Below are 21,666 nucleotides of genomic sequence, written 5' to 3'. Positions count from 1 at the left end.
GTAATTGTGAAAATGACAGACGTTCCAGTGAGATTTCCTGAAGGAAAATTTTCCATTTGGCAAATATTCGAGAAAGAGTAGTCTTTAGTTACAGATTAATGATTTATTAATAGTGTTTATTTAGCACTGCCAGTCAGTATGTCTGCAGGAATTAAATAAATTGGAGCTGTGCAGCTTTTGTCTTCAAACTAAAAACAAATGTCTTAATTGCTTGACAGACAGAAATTCTCTGAGAAGGATTTTATTCTGACCCAAGCAATATGTAGCTGGTCCAGTTACAACTGAGAATAGGATGTTACCGATGCCGCTTACAAATAGGCTTTGTTGTTTCTAAAGAATTCAAAGTCATACAGGAGTGAAATACCTCAAAACAATGTTATTTGTCTTAGATAATGCTGCTTATAGTGAGCATCACTCATTGGCTAAGAAATCCCTGCATGTATCCATGATTTACTGCTGAGGTATAACAGAAGACATGACAGAGGAGTCAAAAGAAAATAATTATTGTATTATATATCAGAGTGTACATTTTGCAATTAATGATATTTTGTGATTTGTGATGGATATTTATGTTGGCCGTCTTTTGTTGAAAAGTTGTTTTTACAGCCACATCCACTGTCACATCCACTTGATAACTTGTGTTTCAACTGTTATTGAAAAAGATACGTTTCCTATACATATGAATATATGCAGCTTACAGATGTATTTTCTGCCACCCATTTAATTATACCCTTTTTTAACAGGAACACTTGAATTTTTGTTTGTTTCCTAACAAGACAGAGGAACGTTTTTTTGGTTTTTTTTTAATAATATTTAAAAAAACTTACTGGAAATAACAAAGTATTAGTATCTTATATTTTTTTTTACTTTTATTAAAAACAAATTTACATCTTTTTAATTTACATAATTGCTAAATCCTGATTAAGATTTGCATTAAGCATTGATAAAACAATATAATAATAATTTTAAAAAAGAGAAAAAAATATCCATTAAAACATACTAAATAGAAGAATTCAAAACATCTACATTAAAAAAAAAATTAACCAGGAGTATGTTAATATTTGCTTTTGAGTAACATGATTTTCACTGCTTGTGGCTTCTGTTACTTAAAAAGACAAGCCAATTTTTTTGTAAAACATATAAATGAGCTTATTGATAGTGAGGTTATTGTTTGTAGTTCAGATAAGCCTGTTTTTCTAACAAGTCCATCATTTCACTGACAGAAATTAAGTTTATTGTGTAAATCAAGACGACAGATCATGACCTTGTTCTTTGGGTAAATTCTGGTGAAGAAGCCATCATTTTTCCATCTGACACTCTTGCACAATTCAAAGCATTCCTGGCTTTTCCTGCTCCAGAAATGCAATTTCTCGGGCACTGCCTTCTGTGACAGCAGGATGTCATTTTCATTTTCTCTCAAATTTTGCTGACTTTGCTGCCAAGAATATCTGGAGGCAACTGGTTAATTCTTTCATTTCTTTTTTTCATGTACTTTTTTAAAGGGAAGAATTCTGATGTCTTCATTTAGCTGCCCATTAGAAAGATATGAAAGTAATGCTGGTAAAAGGACTTTTAAGTCCTCCACTACATGATGTATTCATTAATCAAGCATTTCCAGTGATGACCATCCAAGCATACTTTAACACTTCCTGACCCTGGAGTATAGTTATCTCCTAAGTGATTTTAATCCTGTTATTTTAACATGAGACTTAAAAGCAGGCATGGATGGAAATGTATGAGTTTGTTAAAAACCTCAAAATGAACAAGTTTTCATAGCTTGAACAATGATACACGACTAGTTTGTCCAAGCTCGCATGAAAAACTGTAAGTTACAATCCTTATTGAGCACAAGCCCTTGCTCTCAGACAAAAGCAAGAAAAAGGAAGTGTCAGAAATATATCACTCTTTTTTTCCTTTTATTTTTTTCTTTTTTTTTTTCCCTGATGTAACTCTAGGTTGACTCCTTGTTTCACTTTCAAACAGTTCTTCCACACCCACTCTTTTGCACAGATTTTTTAATGTCAAAGCATGTATAATGCACACACCCTAACTGACCCTCACACTTCAGCCTTTTGCTCACTGCATTTTTGGTCGTGCATCACAGCATACAGCAGCTTCTATTTTATTCTGCTTATAAACCTCATACTGCTAAGGTTTTCTGGCTCCAGCCAGAAGAAAAAGAGTATACGCAGTTTGTATTATGATAGTGCCAACAGCCAATTTCGAGTGAGTAATCATTTTTTATTTCTCATTAGAACAAATTAGAGGATGTGGGCTATTGCTGTACTTGTAGGTTACCAAAGCTTTCGGTCTTTGCTTTTAAAATAGGATCCCTGGGCCATGTAGACTGCCAAAAGGATTGTTTTGCTAAAAAATTAAGTTTTATGCATCCTTTTTTTCACTGTGGTTATTTTTTAACCACACAGGTGAACACCTAGAGATTTTAATCAAAAGAGTCGATGGAGAACACTGCTGACAGACAGTTTTTCTTACTAACCCATATGCTTGGTTTTCTGTATTTTTGAGAGACTTTTATGCTTGCACTATTTCTCTAAAATAATAACCTCTACACAATATATTGATATTCTTTCTAAATGCTAGGGTGTTTCACTTTACTAATATCAAGACTATGCTTATGTTGCAAAATATTTTTAGTTAAAGAATAAAATAGAGATATTGACTTCATTTTATTACTGAATTATAATGAGGCTGTCATGATAGAAGCATTGTTCATGCTGTTATATTTAAAATTGCTTTAATAATTCTATTGTAAACTTTGTTTTGACGAGATTTGTAGCTCAGTCATAAACATTCATCCCGTCTGTAATATGGCTTGCAAGAACTCAGCTGATAGTCCATTTTTAAATCTCGCTTTTAAAATAAAATATAACAAAATAAAATAAAAATAAGGTGAAGTTACATATGTTTAAGTCACACAAGTGAATGAAATTTAGTGACTTGTTGTCTATCAAATATTCTAAAATGTTGTCTTGAAACAATAAACTCTGACTCAATTCTGATTAATAAATATATCAAAGTTTTAAATCCATAGAGTATAGAATTTTAACTTATATCTCCTTGACTTGATTTTCTTTTAACAGACTTTTTAAATTGTTCTTCAAGCTTCTATTAAAAATGCTAACATTTATTTTATGTCACTATCAATATTTTCATTGAAGATTATGTACATGTAGAGAGACCTTAATGAAGATTTTTAAATATAAAAAATTAAAGGAAAAACTGTTTGGATAAGTGACTATTATATTTAAACAAAGATCAGGGTGGTGATAAAAAAATATCTTTATGATCCAGTGAATGGCATTTGACTATAATGTTGGAGAACTGCATGAGGTATCTGAAGAAGTTATTTTTGCTGGTTTTGATCATTAAGACAATGACACAGGGTAATGGCTATAAAGAAGGCTTCTAGATATTGCAAATCTTTTTGCAGGTGTAAAAAGAAAGACTTCGCAAAGCCACATGTTGGAAGGATGTTTCTGTGAGGTCTGGTCAGTGTTTAGCAAATCAGGTAATGAGGAAGAGAGTAATTTCAGAAAAGAAGGAAGGTTAAAGGCATCCAGGAAGTACATCTTTGGTCAAAGGTTTTATAGTACCTGGTTCCTTTCTTTTCTTCTGAACTTCAGCTATATGGGACTTTTACCAGGAACACGAAATTCATAAACAATAATCCTATAATGAGTCACAGGTCCAGATTGCACAGTCCTCTAACACATGCAGTTATCCATCTGGTCCCTCAACATAGTGAATGCAAGTTTCCAGCATTGCACCATATTGTTTCTTACCTGCAGAGGACAAAACTTTACATATGTGACTTTTGCCAGGAACACAAAATTCACAAACAATAATCGTATAATGAGCCACTGGTCCAGGTTGCACAGTTCTCTAAGACATGCAGTTATCCATCTGGTTCCTCAACATAGTGAATGCAAGTTTCCAGCATTGCACCATATTGTTTCTTACCTGCAAAGGACAAAACTTTACCCTCTCTGCTCTTCAGATTTGTGAAATAGGACTTTATCTTTCAGTCTGCTGGCTAAAACTGTAACCCTGGTTTGCCATATCTTTCTCCCTGACTTTAATAATTTTGTTGGCTGATTTTGGCAAATCTAATATTGCCTAATTTATACTGGTCCAGGATGTTTCAGAACTGGTATTTGCATGTTGGCTGTAGACATCAGGATTCTTCCTTCTTTCAGACCTTGCAGGAGGCATCTGCTGCTGTAAAGTGTCAAGAGAACCAGACAAAAACTTCCCATAACTTGACCCCTTCCCAATAATCCAACGTCAAATATAGGTCTCATGAGGATTTCTATTTTGAGATCAAATTCTTTTTTGACATAAATCTTTTTTAATACAAATCTATGAATTCACCTTTCCCTCCAGCCCTCATATCATGTTAAAGAGTAGCACACTAAATGCACAGTTTAAAACAAACTTAAAGTTAACTTCTGCGCTACGTTGCATCTCAGGGGCATCGAGATGAGTGAGTGGTCTAGGTGGCAAGAAGCAGCTGAGTAATACTGGGTATAAACAAGGGAATATAACTTGAGTGATAATGTTATGTATATACACAAAATGGTACTTACATCTGTGATATGAAACAGCTTCACTGTTCTCAAGGCCAGGTATGACAGTTCTGTAGGCCATTTCTTTGGGATATGTCAGCAGATCTTTACAGTTTTGTGACAGTCAAGAGACACAGAGTCATAGTATCATAGAAATATAGAATATTTTGTGAAGGTTTGCATCCTGAGTGTCATGCAGGATTTGCAGAACAGAGAGAAAAGACTTTTTTTAATTCAGTCCATTTGGAAGCAACGACTTTATCTGAAGGCATTTCCCCTCCATATATGACATACTGTGATTGACCTTTGCTTGAATTCAGTGACTGGAACAAGCACAGCTTTCTCCCTGAATATAAGCTGGTTTTTTCCTTGGGCAACTGTACGAAAAGCCTCAAGGAGTGAGTGCCTCTTTGCTAAATGTACAGGTACCTCATGGAATGGCCATTTAGCCCCACCAACTGCTCCTTTCTAGGTATTGTCTTTCAGAAATGATGAAGCCTCCTTGTACTTTTCCATGAACACAAAACAGTTTTTGCGTCTTCCCACAATTATAGTGACACACAGAAACACCTTTGATATTACAGAACACCTTTGATATTACAGATAACATGATTCTATAATAAGGACATTCAGAGCACATTATCAGCCCTCATTGCCACTGAATCCTGGTGACAGTAGCACATACATTGTTATCCCCTACATGGAACTACTGGTCAAAACAAAGTATGAAAAGACATGATGAATTACTACATTGATAAATGAAAGTTGGAGGTTTGAGGAATTCTAACCAGATTTAATATACAATTTACAGGCAAAAAAGGGAGCTAATTTAGACTTGTCTTTTAAATGTATTATGGTACTCACAATTTAATGACATGCCAAGATTCCTGGCGTGCATTGAATGGAGCAAATAATTCTAAATGCGATACATCCAATTCTTTGTTGAAACTAGGAATTCAAATATTCAGTGTTTTTTTCTACATACAGGAGGATTACTAGGGGAACAAGGAACTAGGGGAACTGGTAGCATCTTAGTATTGTCAAGTATTAAGCAAATTCGCAGTGTAGAAGTCCACAGGTAGTAATTTGCCTTCTCCCTCGAAACAATTCTTATCATGATGTTCTATTTTTTATCTACAGGTCATAGATGCCTAAAATGGCTGCTTTCTCTTTTTAAAAGAGGGAAACCTTGGCATAGTGTATTAACATACGATAATTTGCCCAAAATCAAACTGCAACATAGAGACAAAAACTGATATAGAAATGTATGTTTCTAAATCCCATAGCACAAAAAATCATGTTCCTCCATGTCCCTTTGCACCACTTCTTACTGTAGAAACTTATTAACAAAAGTTAACGCTATCAGGTGCCAAACCTGGGACCTCTGAATCCTACTCTTAAACAACTGATAACAAAACAATTTCAAGAGGGAGATGAACACTCTCAGTAGAACAGCATTTGTCAGCGTTATAGTTAGGGATCTCTTTTCCCCTGGAAATAAACTTGTGATGAGAGGAAAGAACCTTTTTAAACATGAACATGTCATCTACAAGCTGAGTTTGTTTATGTAAGACAGAAATAGATCCAGGAGGGTTTTTTTATCATAGAATCATAGAATCGTAAGGGTTGGAAAGGACCTTAAGATCATCTAGTTCCAACCCCCCTGCCATGGGCAGGGACACCTTGCCCTAAACCATGTGGCTCAAGGCTCTGTCCAACCTGGCCTTGAACACCGCCAGGGATGGAGCATCCACAACCTCCCTGGGCAACCCATTCCAGTGCTTCACCACCCTCACTGTAAAGAACTTCTTCCTTATATCTAATCTAAACTTCCCCTGTTTAAGTTTGAACCCATTACCCCTTGTCCTACCACTACAGTCCCTAAGGAAGAGTCCCTCCCCAGCATCCTTGTAGACCCCCTTCAGATACTGGAAGGCTGCTATGAGGTCACCACGCAGCCTTCTCTTCTCCAGGCTGAACAGCCCCAACTTTCTCAGCCTGTCTTCATATGGGAGGTGCTCCAGCCCTCTTATCATCCTCTTGGCCCTCCTCTGGACTCACTCCAACAGCTCCATGTCCTTTTTATGTTGAGGACACCAGAACTGTACGCAGTACTCCAAGTGGGGTCTCACAAGAGCAGAGTAGAGGGGCAGGATCACCTCCTTCGACCTGCTGGCCACGCTTCTTTTGATGCAGCCCAGGATACGGTTGGCTTTCTGGGCTGCAAGCGCACACTGCCGGCTCATGTTAAGCTTCTCGTCAACCAACACCCCCAAGTCCTTTTCTGCAGGGCTGCTCTGAATCTCTTCTCTGCCCAGCCTGTAGCAGTGCCTGGGGTTGCCCCGACCCAGATGTAGGACCTTGCACTTGCCTTGGTTAAACTTCATAAGGTTGGCATCGGCCCACCTCACAAGCGTGTCAAGGTCCCTCTGGATGGCATCCCTTCCCTCCAGCGTATCAACCGAACCACACAGCTTGGTGTCGTCGGCAAACTTGCTGAGGGCGCACTCAATCCCACTGTCCATGTCACCGACAAAGATGTTGAACAGGACCGGTCCCAACACCGATCCCTGAGGGACACCACTCGTTACAGGTTTCCAACTGGACATCGAGCCATTTACCACAACTCTTTGCGTGCGGCCATCGAGCCAGTTTTTTATCCACCGAGTGGTCCATCTATCAAATTGATGTCTCTCCAATTTAGAGACAAGGATGTCATGCGGGACAGTGTCGAACGCTTTGCACAAGTCCAGGTAGATGACATCAACTGCTCTGCCGCTGTCCATCAGTTCCGTGGCTCCATCATAGAAGGCCACCAAATTGGTCAGGCAGGATTTCCCCTTAATGAAGCCATGTTGGCTGTCACCAACCACCTCATTGTTTTTCATGTGCCTTAGCATGTTTTCCAGGAGAAACTGTTCCAAGATTTTGCCAGGCACAGAGGTGAGGCTGACTGGTCTGTAGTTCCCCGGGTCTTCCACCTTCCCCTTCTTGAAAATGGGGGTTATATTACCCTTCTTCCAGTCATCGGGAACTTCACCTGACTGCCAGGATTTTTCGAATATGATGGACAGTGGCTTAGCAACTTCATTCGCCAGCTCCTTCAGGACCCGTGGATGGATTTCATCAGGTCCCATGGACTTGTGCACGTTCAGGTTCTTAAGATGGTCTCGAACCTGATCCTCTCCTACAGTGGGCCTAAGGTCTTCGTTCTCACAGTCCCTGCATTTGCTTTCCAAGACTTGAGTTGTGTGGTCAGAGCATTTGCTGGTGAAGGCTGAGGCAAAGAAGTCATTAAGAACCTCAGCCTTCTCCAAATCCATGGTAGCCAGTTCTCCTGATAGCTTCTGGAGAGGGCCTACATTGTCCCTAGCCTGTCTTTTATTTGCTACGTATCTATAGAATCCTTTCCTGTTATCTTTTACATCCCTTGCCAAACTTAATTCTAGCTGGGCCTTAGCTTTCCTAACCTGGTCCCTAGCTTCTCGGGCAATGTTCCTGTATTCTTCCCAGGCCGCCTGTCCTCGCTTCCACCTTCTATAAGCTTCTTTTTTCCCTCTAAGTTTCCTCAGCAGCTCCTTGTCCATCCATGGAGGTCTCCTGGCCCTCCTGCTGCACTTTCTTCTAGTCGGGATGCAACACTCTTGAGCACGTAGCAGGTGATCCTTGAATACCAACCAGCAGTCTTGGGCCCCCCTGCCCTCTAGGACTGTATCCCATGAAACCTTACTAAGGAGGTTCCTGAAGAGGCCAAAGTCTGCTTTCTTGAAGTCCAGGGCAGTGAGCTTGCTGCACGCTCTTCTCACCGTCCTGAGGATCTCAAACTCAACCATCTCGTGATCACTAGAGCCAAGGCTGCCCTGGAGCATTACATTTCCAACCAGTCCCTCCCTGTTGGTGAGCACAAGGTCCAGCATGGCACCTCTCCTCGTCGGCTCCTCTACTGCTTGAAAGAGGAAGTTGTCTTCCACACAATCGAGGAACCTCCTGGATTGCTTGCGCCGGGCCGTACCGTCCCTCCAACAGATGTCAGGATGGTTGAAGTCCCCCATGAGGACCAGGGCCTGCGAGCATGAGGCTGCTCCTATCTGTCTGTAGAGCGCTTCATCCACAGAGTCCTCTTGATCAGGCGGCCTGTAACAGATCCCCACCGTAATGTCCCCTGTTGCTGTTTTCCCTTTGATCCTGACCCACAAACACTCTGTTACCTCATCACCCGTCCCCAGACAGAGTTCCATACTCTCTAGCCTATCACTGACATAGATAGCAACGCCCCCTCCCCGTCTGCCTGGCCTGTCTTTTCTAAACAGCCTGTAACCTTCCATTCCAACATTCCAGTCATAGGAGCCATCCCACCATGTTTCTGTGATACCAATGACATCATATTCCCGTAGCCTTGCACACATCTCTAATTCCTCTTGCTTGTTCCCCATACTACGGGCGTTTGTATAGAGGCACCTTAGCCGAGCTCCAAATGAAGCTGACTCAATGGCTGGGGCAGCTGGAACATCTCTACATCGCTCCAAGCACTTATTACAGGTGCTGGCAACTGACCAGGAATGTTGGGATGGATCAATGCTCCCCTCCCCCAACACATCTAGTTTAAAGCTTTCCTGACCAGCCTGGCAAGCCTCCTACCAAAACAGCTCTTCCCCTTCTTTGTCAGACCAGCTCCACCAGCCTCCAGTAGATCTGGCCTCCCAAATGGAGCCCCATGTTCTAAATAGCCAAACCCCTGACTATGGCACCAGCTTTCTAACCATTTATTAACCTGCCAGACACGCCTAGCTTTTTTAAGGTCCTCCCCTTTGCCCTGGAGAATCGATGAAAAAACTATCTGAGCTCCAGAGCCCCTAACCACCTCTCCCAGGGCTCTGTAGTCCTTCTTAATGTCCTCCAGGCAACTGCTGTCTATATCTCTAGCACCCACATGGACCACTAGAAGGGGGTAATAGTCAGCAGGACTTACTAGAGCAGGCAGCCTCTCAGCAACATCCCTGATCCGAGCCCCCGGCAGGCAACACACCTCCCTCGAGACTGGATCAGGCCGGCAGATGGGTGCCTCTGTGCCTTTCAAAGTAGAGTCCCCTACTACTATGACCCTCCGCTTCTTCCTGGAGGCACCAGTAGCGATCCTCTTTACTGGTGCATCAGCAGGGTGCTCATTAGGTGTGGTGGGTGCTTTCTCATTAGCCTCCTGCAGAACCGCGAAGCGGTTCTGTGTGGGGACATCAGATTTAGGAGGAAGCCCCTTGTCGTTAATTGTCCTCTTCCTCCTTTTTTTGTTCGTTTTTCTCGTGACTAATTCCCAGCTTCCTGGGTTGCTGCCCTCCTTCTTTCCTATACGAGCAATGCTGGACGTTTGCAGCCCCTGCGCAGTTTGAGCCTGGAGCAAGCAGCCCAGCTTCCTCTCAGCTTCCCTGGCATCTTTTAGCTCTCCAACAGCCTCCCGCAGCTCAGCCACCTGCTGCAGGAGGACCTCCACCAGGGCGCACCGAGTGCAGCCCTGTCCATCGTGCACCCCCGCCTCACGAGACCAGTCGAGGCACTTTCTACACTCCGAGGTCTGCGCCGCAGCCTCCCCTCTCATCGGCTCTGTCTGGGTGCCTACGCTGGCCACCGCCGGGGCAGAGCTCCCACAGCGGGCCCTGCTCCTAAGGCGAGTGCTCACCATCCCGCTCGCTGCCCGCTCGCCCTGCCTGCGCGAACTGCCGTGCCACGCCCTGACTGCCCGCCCTGTTCGCCGCGCTCCTGGTCGCTCGCGCTCCCTGGGATGGGTTTTACCCACTGAGGGCTGGTGGGTAAAACCTTCTCTTTCCTTTGATAGCACATATCGTTTATGTCAAATAAATCTTTCTAATACTTTCATCAATCTAAAGTTCATTTTTAGCTCATACTGAATAAGAATTTATGTCATAAGGTGCTAGACCAGGATTGGATTTTGTTCTTATTTTTCAGACTGGATTGATTTCTACCTTCCTTGAAGTGGGCTTGTTCTTGCATAGATTTTATAATGCTGTTACAAATATTGCGATCATTCATAGCAATGTAATAAAGATTCTTTGGTAAATCTCAAGTAGCACTATCAGGCCACATTCTGCTGCACTCTGACTAAATACTTCATATGTACATCTAAAAGATTAGAGTTAATTGTTTTTACCATATGGCATAGGGAAAGTGAGGGAAAACCCCACCAAACTGCAAGTCTCTGTCAGTAGAATGTCATTTTTGAAGAAGCAGTATTACTGATCCCTTCACTTCCTCTCTCACAGCCATCAAAGAAAACCTGTGAATGCTACTAAAAACTTTGTTCAGTAATTTACATAGTTTTTCTTTGGGTTTAAAGATGGAGGAGCGTTTTTTTTTTTTGCACTTGAACTTACAAGCCAGAAGCACATATGTAGGCTTTCTCTCTGTGTCAGAGGTAAAGAGGATCAGAAGGAAACATATTCTGTCAATTGTCAATACTAGGCCCCATAGTTACCATTGTTGTATTTCTCTTCAGGAATTCCCACAAAGAAATAAATGCGTATAATAGTGTGTGGTACAAGAGCTTTAAATCCAGCACTTCCAGAAATCATCACTCTCACCGTCTTCAAAATCTGTAGTTGATCAGCAGGTTCAGATCAGCAGCCGATCAAATGGTTCAAAGGTGTCTTGCACACCCCAAGCTGGGTTTACGTTATGATTGGTGGCAGACCTGTTTTTTCTGGAAGTCCTGGACTCATTTTAACTAGTCCTCTGGAATTATGTCTACACATACACTGGCCATCTCTGTACAGCAGAGTTAGGAAATCCTCAATTAATGTGCCAGCTACAGAAATTCTGCTTCAACAAAGTTAGGAACAGACCAAAATGTCATGAGAGAAGGCCAGTTACAAAATAGCTTTACACAGGGCAAGTAAACACTGTGGTACTGTAGTATTGTGGCCCTGCGAGTCCATATGAACATATGCCAAAAACATGTCACCTTTTCAGGCAAATTTTCTGCTTCAATGCATTTGTCTCCTCTAACTTAACTCTTTGTGTATTCTTCATGTATATCATGAAGTTAGTATATCATACTAACACAGCAGATGTTATATATACATTTTGCTTTTGAAATTCCTTCAGATTCTCTTCTCAACAGCCTTGATCAAATCACAGGCTGTTACTTGTTATATCTTTAATACTTTCTGGAAGAATGTCCGCTTATTTCAGAGTGACACCGACCAGCAAACTGAGGTCAGGTGTGACACAGAGACTAGAAAAAAAGGTTCACTGGATGAAGGAGTTAAAAACAGAGCTTACTTGTGTCCTTATTTAATAGTTGTAGTAGCTTAACACCTCCTCCATCCCACAATATAGCATATCTGCTTTACGATGATGACAAAAACGTAATACAGAATTTTGCAACGTGGCCAGCACTGAATCAGCAGGAGGATATGTTCAGGTCTTTTCTATTCAGTTTTTCGTCAACTAGCTAAACCGTTTGATTTCATGAAGGGTAAATACAATTTTCTAACTTTTAAATGGAGAAAGCAAAGATTGCGGAGTAGCTTTTTTCCTTTACTCGTGACTTGTGAAACCAATATCTCTTCTATTGTGGATCTTCTGTTCTCTTGATGAATCAGATGACTCTTATTTTCATGATTAACTTGAATGCAAGAATTTGGAAAAATCTTGAGGTATCGCTTTAGGCTCCGATCAGTCAGCAGAGAAAAGCTTCTGAAGTATAATTCACTATGGATAATGCATCATTATGGATAATGAATCATTATCCATAGCACTATTTTAGATGTTAGGGATGCTTTAAGATGTTAGGACTTGAAGTGTGGAGAAAGTGACATGGAGCTGGACATGCAGCCAAGCAGGCATGCTGTCCTTGCTCTGTGCCATAAAGAACAAGCCAGCAGAGAAAGCGCATCCATATTAGCATGTGACACTGATACATGCATCAGACCTTTTTAGTACAGTAATAGATGTGTGTTGATGGGACTTGCAGACCTAGACTTCTGCACACAGCCTTCAAACTCATCATCATTTCCTTCTACTCTATTTCTATTCTTAAATCACCAGTACTCGCTGCTGCTAGATTTCATGAGTACTATCTTCTAATAGCCAAATGAAAGGAAAAGTTATTATCTTGTCTCCTAAATCTCTGCAACTTACCATAACTGATTTATATGGAACATTCTAAAGGAGTTGTGTGAATAGTTGATGGGCATTTCTGGAAAGTATCTGATGTAAAGAATTTCATGATACTCCTTGACATTTTAATCCTACATAATTATTCTGTAATAATTAGAATATATTTAACTCGGCTGCAAGGCTGGAGGGCATAAGGAGAAAGGTTTTTTTCTAGTCTCAAATACACAGGCATGAAGAGGTTTCTCAAGATACGTTATGATGTGAACCTGTGGGTTTGAAAGCACAGCTCAGAACACTGATGCATGGTAAAGAGAAATAGTGTGGAGAGGAATTGAAATTACAGTAGAAGGTAAAATATTTCAAAAGAACATATCAATTTTTACCAACCAAATATAGAAAAAGCAACCTATGCATTCGTATTTAAGATACTGCTGAAAAACTAGGAGCTCAAATCCATGAAAAAGGTATTTTAATATTCAGACTTTACTCTTATTTCCACCTCACCCCTTTCTGGAAATAAACGTATGCTTTATAGATCTAATTAAATTATTTTTCAGGTGAAATAAATAAATACAAATTGCTTTCAATAGTTTTTTCAAAACATTTCCAGTGAAACTTGTGAAGTCCCAAGAAATTCAATAGCACTTGTCCAAAATAATATACTTACGAAAATTGACACTTTTAGAATATTTTCTAGCTGTAAATGTAAAACTATAACTCATATTTTCTTCAAATTCAAAGTGAATAAATGCACAGTAATGTCTATCATAGTCACCAGTGACCTTTTAGAACTTAGAAGTTTAACGATGGTATTTCTGGAATCAAGTAGAGGGTTTTTTTCTCAGTGGTGCTAAGATTTACCAGTAGTATTCAACAGATTCTTTCCAAAAGTAAGGAGAAATCTTAAAATCTTATCTTTTAACTCAGTTGAAACTTGAATCAAATTACTCATAGGGTTTGAATGTTAACAGAGTCGTAATAAACAAGGAAACTATATTCCTATAGATGCCTGCTGAGACCAAAATAAAATGGATTATAATGATTATGATTTAACAGTTATGCATATTGCATTAAACTCGTATTAATGTTAGAGATACTTCTGCTGTTGCTCTATTTTTTGAAAAGCTGTGGATCATTTGAAAAGTGTGAAAAAATATATGCATACATTAGTTAGCTTTTATGGTGGATTTTATGAGTTTTCTAGAACAGCCAAACAATTTTATTCTTTCACATCCTCAATCAGATATATTTAATTTCATTCTCGCACAGTTACAGAGGGGAGATAGGTATAGATATATTTTTATTTCAGATGTAAAATTCACACCTCACTTGTAAGTTTTGCAAGGAAAATAAGCTTCATTAAACAGAACTACAAGTTGTCAGTGAAGAGTGATTTGCAGTTTGGGAATACTTTCCTTTGATATCGTTAAATTTACATAACTAAAGTAACTTTATCTCTTTGAAAAACTCCACTTGCTACCTCATACTGATGAAGAAAAAAGTGATTTTTTTAAAAAAAAATGTTTCTTAATGACTCAGAGAACAAGTTTTCTTTGTATTTGCCGTTATACACATTCGCTTCCTGAGGCAGACATAAAAGCAAATTTAAAAAAAAAATATTTAAATGCAATTTAAAGGAAATTTTCTAAATGCATGATTTTCAGAATAATCTCATAGCAGCTAAATGAGACAATTTTCACAGTTTATAATATCTTCATTATTTCTCAGAAATAAACACAATGAAAAAATTTCATTATCAGTTCTATTCAGCAGAACCAGTTTTCTTTCATGACAGTATAGCAAAAGCATTTTTGTCACTGATCTTTCTGGAAGTAGGGCTGAAGGGCAAATAAGCAACAATGGGCAACAAGCGTGGCACCCTTATGGTGCCAAATAAAGTGTACCCGAACACCTATCATCTCATTCATAAACCAGCAGTTGCTGAGTAGTATTGCACTGTACCACCATGGAGTTCCTGCTGTGGACCTGTGTTGTGATTCATAATGACTAATGAATAATGACCACTTGCTTGGCCATGGTTTGTTTTGCAGCCAGCAATCATGACATAATTGTATTCTACATAGAAAGAGAACAAGCATATAAGGAATTTATACTTAAAGCTGAATGCAAAGCAAAACCAGACTTACAAAATCTCCAGAAAGGGTATAAATCTGAATATCAAGTGTGCAATTAGAAATAAAATATGAGAGCTAATAAATGGGAGGTTGGGGGGAAGAAACTAATATTGTTATTTGTACTATTTCTAATATATACAAATATCTGTCAAAGTATAGTAGCTAAGAATGTGCCAGGAATATCATAAGGGGCAGGGCTAGAGACAGTAAGCTTTATTAGTGCATCGGAGACAGAGATATCCTGTTTATTCCTCATATTTAGAATTGAACAGGTTGAAGTACTTGTGTCAAATAAGAATGGGAAGTTCTTTTAATCTTCTAATTGAAAATTACGTAAAATAACTACTAATAGGAAGCAAAATTCAGAAATTAGATCCATACAAACTGCACAGAGGAGTCCTCAAACCAAACCTACAGGACACCAAAATTCCATATCAGTCAGCAAGAAAGTTATTTTAATAATGTACAAGCTGTCAAGCTTCTATGTGATACAAAAAGGGAGAAAAAGAGCTCATATAATCCACACCCACCATATGATCCACAACCATTTATAAAAAGAAAACTATATACATGATTGGAATGTAGAAGAAAAAGAGATCAGTGTGGTTTATTTACTAAGGAAAAAAAGAAGTGATTTGATTTCTGTACATATACTTCTTCCATGGGAGTGATAAAGGACCATTTTGCAAGAATAGAGAGGTATTGTAGGGACTGTACCTCAGAGATAAATACACACACACTTAAAATAAAATATCTTTTGTCACATGAAGTAATCAGTGCAGCAAAATGATAAGGGAAATGATGTTCGTCCCCTCATATATTCAAATAAGTAGTGTATACCGTTCTATATGGGACTGTAACTTGACTTTGTGAAGGTAATTGTGTTAATAGGCTCAATGAAATTCAGTGATTTGTGATATTCAGGAAACAAGATTAGAGAAACGTTCTGACCTCCAACTACAAGTCTGGAAATTTTCTGAATCTAGAAAGTACAGGAATTTGGAGCATTTTGTCTGGAAGGTTGAGGACAACTGCAGTCTCACAGCCTGATTTTAAGTGGCTGAAGAATAGCTAGAGCTTTTCCCATGGTTGCTTGCCATGTCTGTGTTTGTGTGTCTCAAACCCTGAAATACTGAGGGAAAGGTGATTTTTTAAAACAACTTTGTATAGTTACGGTAAGGGGAAGCTAGCAAATGATAGCAGGAATTAATAAAACCTTTGAACTTGAATCTATGGTGTGAAGTACTTTTCCCCATCTAAACCGCCACAAGATCCAACTGTGTTTAAACGTAAGCTCAAAACTTTTAAGCAATAAACACTTTTTCTTCTTTTTTAAGTATCAGTTACATTTTCTTTTATGATGTCCTCCCAGCTTCTTTTGGAGTACCTGAAGCAGTCTAATTTTCAGCTCATCATCAGATATTTTATAACTACAGTTATTGGTCTTTTTTCTTCCCGCTTAAGTGTCTGCCATATTTAAATGAATGTATGTCTGTACCAGTAAGCTCGAGAGGTGCACAATGAATGATGAGTGCTTGGGCTAGAAAAGAAAATTGAATGAGTGCAAACAACATCTAATCCATTTCTTCCCTCAGTATGAAAGACAGTTTCCACATAGACCTCTGTGGAATAGCAAACCACAATGAAAAGCCCTTCTACTCCCACAAGCAGGCATGTAATGCTGTGAGTCAGAAGCAGAAGGGCATACATACTTCATACACTACCAGTTTTGTAACTTAAATAATATTTCAGAATTGCAAACCTTTGGTCACCTTAATTTGTTCAAGATAGAGTGGTACTGAAATTCCCCACCTACATAGACATTATCACTTACTGATCTCCTGAACTGCAGTTTCTTTGCAGGAAAATTGGGATGTGTTGGAATTTGCTAAATTCATCCAGATTTTGAAGTTGTTAGTTTCTTTTCCCTGTTGAGTGGAAGTGGTCAGGAGTAAAACATAAGAGTGCTAAAGAAGCTCTAGAGAGAGTATTTCAAGTGATTTACTTGATTTCAATAAAAACTTGACCATCCCTTGTGGATGAAAGAGACACATTCCATGTAGCAAACCATTTAGTAAGGATTCCCTACAGACAGCGAGGTATATCAAGCATTATATGAACCTTAATTGTGGTTATATTTTATTGCTACTTAGTTTATTAAGTGTTTAAACTACCAGATAGCAGAATTTATATTCTCCATAGTGGAAGTGTGCTAACAGTAATTTTACTAAATATTTCAGCCCTGTTCCAACAATCTCTTGGAGGAAAGTTAATGGTCATAATCCAAGTAAAGCCCGCCTGAGAAAATCCCAAGCTGTGCTTGAAATACCTAATGTGCAGCTAGAGGATGCGGGAATGTATGAATGTAAGGCTGAAAACTCTCGTGGAAGAAATGTCTTCAGAGGACAGCTACAAGTGTACAGTAAGTGTAACTGCACACAGTATTATGCAGCAATGCTTTGTCCACACTTAAGGCTTTAACTACATATGAAACATGCTAAGATTTGATAGAAACAAAATATTGTTCCTCTAAAATAAAATTAGTATTGAATTAAGTACATATGTTTATTTCTTAGTAATAGATTAAAGTGAGGTATAGAGTTGACTCTCTCAAAGAACTGTCTTAAATACAATTTCATGCTTCATGTTTATGGGGTTTTATAGGGTTTTTTTAATGAGTTGAGGTATAAAGTTGACTCTCTCAAAGAACTTTCTTAAATGCAATTTCATACTTGATGTTTATGGGGTTTTATAGGGTTTTTTAAAGAGTATCACTATAATTTTAAAGTCCCTTTTTTTTTCCCCCCTTATCTGATATATAACAATGACATGCAACCTGAACATGATTTACCTGTCAGAAAAGAATATTAGAAATATCTTGGGATTTTTATCACAGTTTTATTAATGTTTCATGCTTGCCATGCCTGAGTGCTGAGTTTTGTCAAATTCCTTGTACAAGAATCAGCTGGAGAAGTGCTTCTGTTTTTGTAGAAAATTCTCGATCTAGGCATGCACAGTATTTGAAGGTTCTGATTTTCAGAAAGTGCTGAATATTTTATCTCTGATTGGTCTTTCAAAAATTTTTTTGAGTAGGCATAAAAAATGAATCAGATTGAATACTTACAACCCAGTTTCTCTCATATTGAATGTACGCTTGAAACCCACCTATTTCTTATCAATTAAGGCTACACCAATTGCTATTATTCCATGAGTCCTACAAGCTGAAATTCTTACGACGAAAGGTCTACTGCAGGAGACCATGCAATGAATCTTTCAGACTCTGAATTGTTTTCTGTCTTCGAATATTGCAGTTAGTGGAATTCCAACTATTGCAGTTCAGACGTGTCCTCAGGCTAATAGATACCTTTAAGGACTGTCTCCTGTTAATCAATTTTATTTTTCTTTTCTTGATTCCATTCCAATGCTCCTAGTGCTTTCTCCCCATTACTAACTATACGCAGTTCTCTTTGTTACACATTTTCATCAAATAACCGTAGACTGGCATCATATATTTGGTTAATTTTCCACATATGTCAATATTTCCAGGTCCATAATCAATTTTCTTGTCTCCTCCAGCTTTCCAGTGTCTTTATCTTAGTCCCTTGTTTTTAGTGAGTATCAGCATATCACTGGATGATGATTCTCTCCTTGTGTTTGGTTCTCATCCATCTAAAGCCAAGGGCAGGTTTTTGTCTTCAATTTTTTTTTCAATATGCTGGGAAAAATATCTGATGACAAAGATGGTAGTTTGCACCTTTCATTTTGGACATGCCATCTGTACTGCAGTGGCAGCAAAGTTTTTATAAGGCTTTTGCTGAAAACAGCAGGCAAAGCCCCAAAACTATTTGGTACCTCCTACCATGCCAATATCCCAGTGATATTTCTCTGGTATTACAAATTCTTATTGTCAATTACTTCCCTGAAAGTACAGCAGCTCCTGCGAGGGACTTGGAGCTGGGGAATTTAGCTGCATACCTGGTCTTTTTCAACAACATTTCTTAAAATGTATAAATTAAAAAAGAAAAAAGTTATTAGGTGTATCCCAGCTCATACACTTACTGGCTGTTTTCTAGTACTATCTTTGCCTCCCTCTTTCAGAGTTAAAGGAATATAAAAGGTGCTGTTCAAGAGAGAAACTAAGATACTGGAAAATCGAGTTTATTTTCTCAAGACCACCCTGCGGACCTGTGGCACAAAATCACAGCAAATATGATGTAGTGTTCTAAACAACTCTGCCTCCTTCATTAGCCTGGACACATTTTTGTTTTGAGCGGAAATAAAGATGATACTCAAACCTAGGAGTCCATAGAAAACATTTTCAACATAAAAAACATTTTGTTCTACTCTGCCCGGATAGAAATACGTATTTTCAATTCTCCACCATTGTCAAAATTATATTTTTTTACTGTCACTGCCTTTATGGATAGTGTGCAATTTGTGCTAGTTGGCATTTTGTGCAAAAATATTAGAACAATTCTTTAACAATATAGAAAGGAGGTCCTCTTCAGATTGTCTCATTCCTCTGATTAACAGATATGTGAGACTAGTATGTTATAAAGTTTCTCTTAAGTCTATTATTATACTTTAGACTGTCTTACAGATAAGTCAAAACCAGATCTGAGTCAGAGTTTCACCTATATGCATTAGGAGGTAGTAAGGTCAGAGCAGGTATCAGAGAGCTTTCAAATGGAAGAGACCAGCAGTGATCTCCAATACAGCAGAAGCACAAACTGTTACTAACCCCTTAAAAGTGCCTTTTCTTGGCCTTGAGATTAAATACTCCCCAGTGAGCCTCTTGCAGCCTTCGGGGCTCCTGAAGACAGCATTAGGGTCTCACTGGCCTACAAATCTCAGCAACCCTTTCCAGGGGTGTAAGAGGGTTTCGGTAGGAAGGTTTTTAGCAGCACAAAGTTTAGCCAAATGTTACTTTAAAAAATTCTCATTTTCCTTTGCTGACAGCTGATATGGCAAGATTCAGGGGCATACTTTAAGCAGCGTTTCCTGCTGTACCTTTTATTCATACCAACAGTCAACAGGAATTATTTGCCTTTAAGCTCATTTTCTTTTCACTGTCATCTTATTCCTTCAGGACACAACGATTATTTTGCCTCAGAAATTCAGATGTAGGCCATCATTCCTTTCCAGGGGATTCTTGTAAAATTTCAGAGCAGGCTGTAGGACCAGCTGTGTCATACTGCAGTCTCACAATCTGCATGTCTGTAGGAACTCACTCACTGCCTGTTTGAATCATCTTCTTCATTTCATCAGTTGCATCTGATCTGAGTCACCACAGACTATTTTGGAGAAAGCCCAGGGCACCCAGTCTGCCTGTCTGATCACATTTAATAACAAAACCAGTGCTTTTTTTCCATTTCTTACCTGCTGCTGCAATCCAGATACACCATGGCTGCCTGATGCAGCTGACACTATGGATGATCAGAAAGTGGTATATTGGATGCTGACAATTTCAGGTTGTTGTAGTCTCAACACTTTGTGGTCATTCAACTGTAGGAAATGACAAAGGCATTAGAAACATAATATTGACAATGCAAGACATCCTTGTATGCACTGCAACCTATTTTGTGAAGTGTGATTTTTCCCCAAGTGTTCATCTTATAAGTTTCCAGTAAATTTTCTTCAAGCTCAAATTGATTAATAATAAAGAGAGCACAGCAATTAAAATTTGGTAGAGAAATTGGCCGTTAACCTTTTGTAATCACAGTTGCCCCCCAAATCCTGGCTAGCAGCATTTTCCCAATGGTGAGAGCTGTTTCGTGCAGTTCCTGCCCCTCTCTCACACTGAACCTGTTGGGTTTTCTTCTGTGCTGCCTACTCACTAGAACCAGTTGAGCAGACAGTGGTGATACGAAGCAGACCACAAAAACGCTTTTATGGCCATTTTTCTTTTGGCTGTATCAGTTCCCTGATCCTGCTCACACCAGAGCCCCATGAGAACTGCTGCCACAGCAGGAGGGGAGGTTTGCCATAACAGAGGAGTGGAACAAGCTGGAACAAACATAGGAACATTCTGTAATGCAGTGTAACGGACCGTCGTGATGTAAAAGAATAAAACAAAATTAATCACTTCATTATAAAAACTGTATGGAATAAAATCCAGTGGTGCCACTACAGGTTACCTTCTGGCTTGAGAGAAAGAGATTTCTGTGGTCAGAATTGCACCTTTAGTTTAAATTTGCTGTATTACTTTCTTACTGTAATAATTTCCTATTCTTCTCCTACTGTAGACTTCCCAATTAGCCTTGTGTCCAGAAAATTATTTTTCTTTCATCCCAAACTCTGTACTCATTCACATTTTAGGACACTATCTGAATTCATTTTTCTTTGCAAAATTTTGTCCTCAATTTTCTCTCAGTCAAAAAGTTGATGAATAATTTGAGAAAGCAGGCTGAGTTTTCTGCATCTGAATTTCATTTCACACAGAGGGTGTAAAAACTATCCTGTAAGCTTGCAGATTTATTGCCAATTTGTGTTTGTAAAACATTTTGACATCCTTGAATAAACAGGTGCAGCAGATAAAATAAATCAAAGATTGGACAGTGATTTTAAAATCTCAGGAGTGCTGTGTAACGCTGTGGCACAATATCCATAAAGACTACTGAATAATGAAACACATACTTCTCTTCTAACATTCACCCCAAAACTCTTCATTGGACAGATGAAAACCAGACAAACACCCTTTTTGTTCTCCAAGATAAATGTTGCATTTATAAAAAGGAAAAAAGAAACATGTTACTTTTGAGATCTGTTTAAATGCTTCTTAGGATTTACATAGAATCATAGAATCATAGAATAGT

General features: G+C 38.9%; 1 protein-coding gene across 6 annotated transcripts in view; it reads left to right on the top strand.

Moving 5' to 3' along the window:
- The window catches only part of CNTN5 (contactin 5), a 642,678-nt gene that overhangs the window by 489,490 nt on the left and 131,522 nt on the right, over positions 1–21,666 (top strand). For all 6 annotated transcript variants that reach the window (XM_030475688.1, XM_030475690.1, XM_030475689.1 and 3 more), the window contains one exon: positions 17,092–17,273. In XM_030475688.1, the coding sequence (XP_030331548.1) occupies positions 17,092–17,273 (182 nt within the window). The remainder of the gene's footprint in view (positions 1–17,091; positions 17,274–21,666) is intronic.

Source organism: Strigops habroptila, chromosome 2 (genome assembly GCF_004027225.2).
Source record: "Strigops habroptila isolate Jane chromosome 2, bStrHab1.2.pri, whole genome shotgun sequence".
NCBI lineage: Eukaryota > Metazoa > Chordata > Aves > Psittaciformes > Psittacidae > Strigops > Strigops habroptila.
Note: the sequence above shows the minus strand (reverse complement) of the source record. Positions and strands in the feature narration are given on the sequence as shown.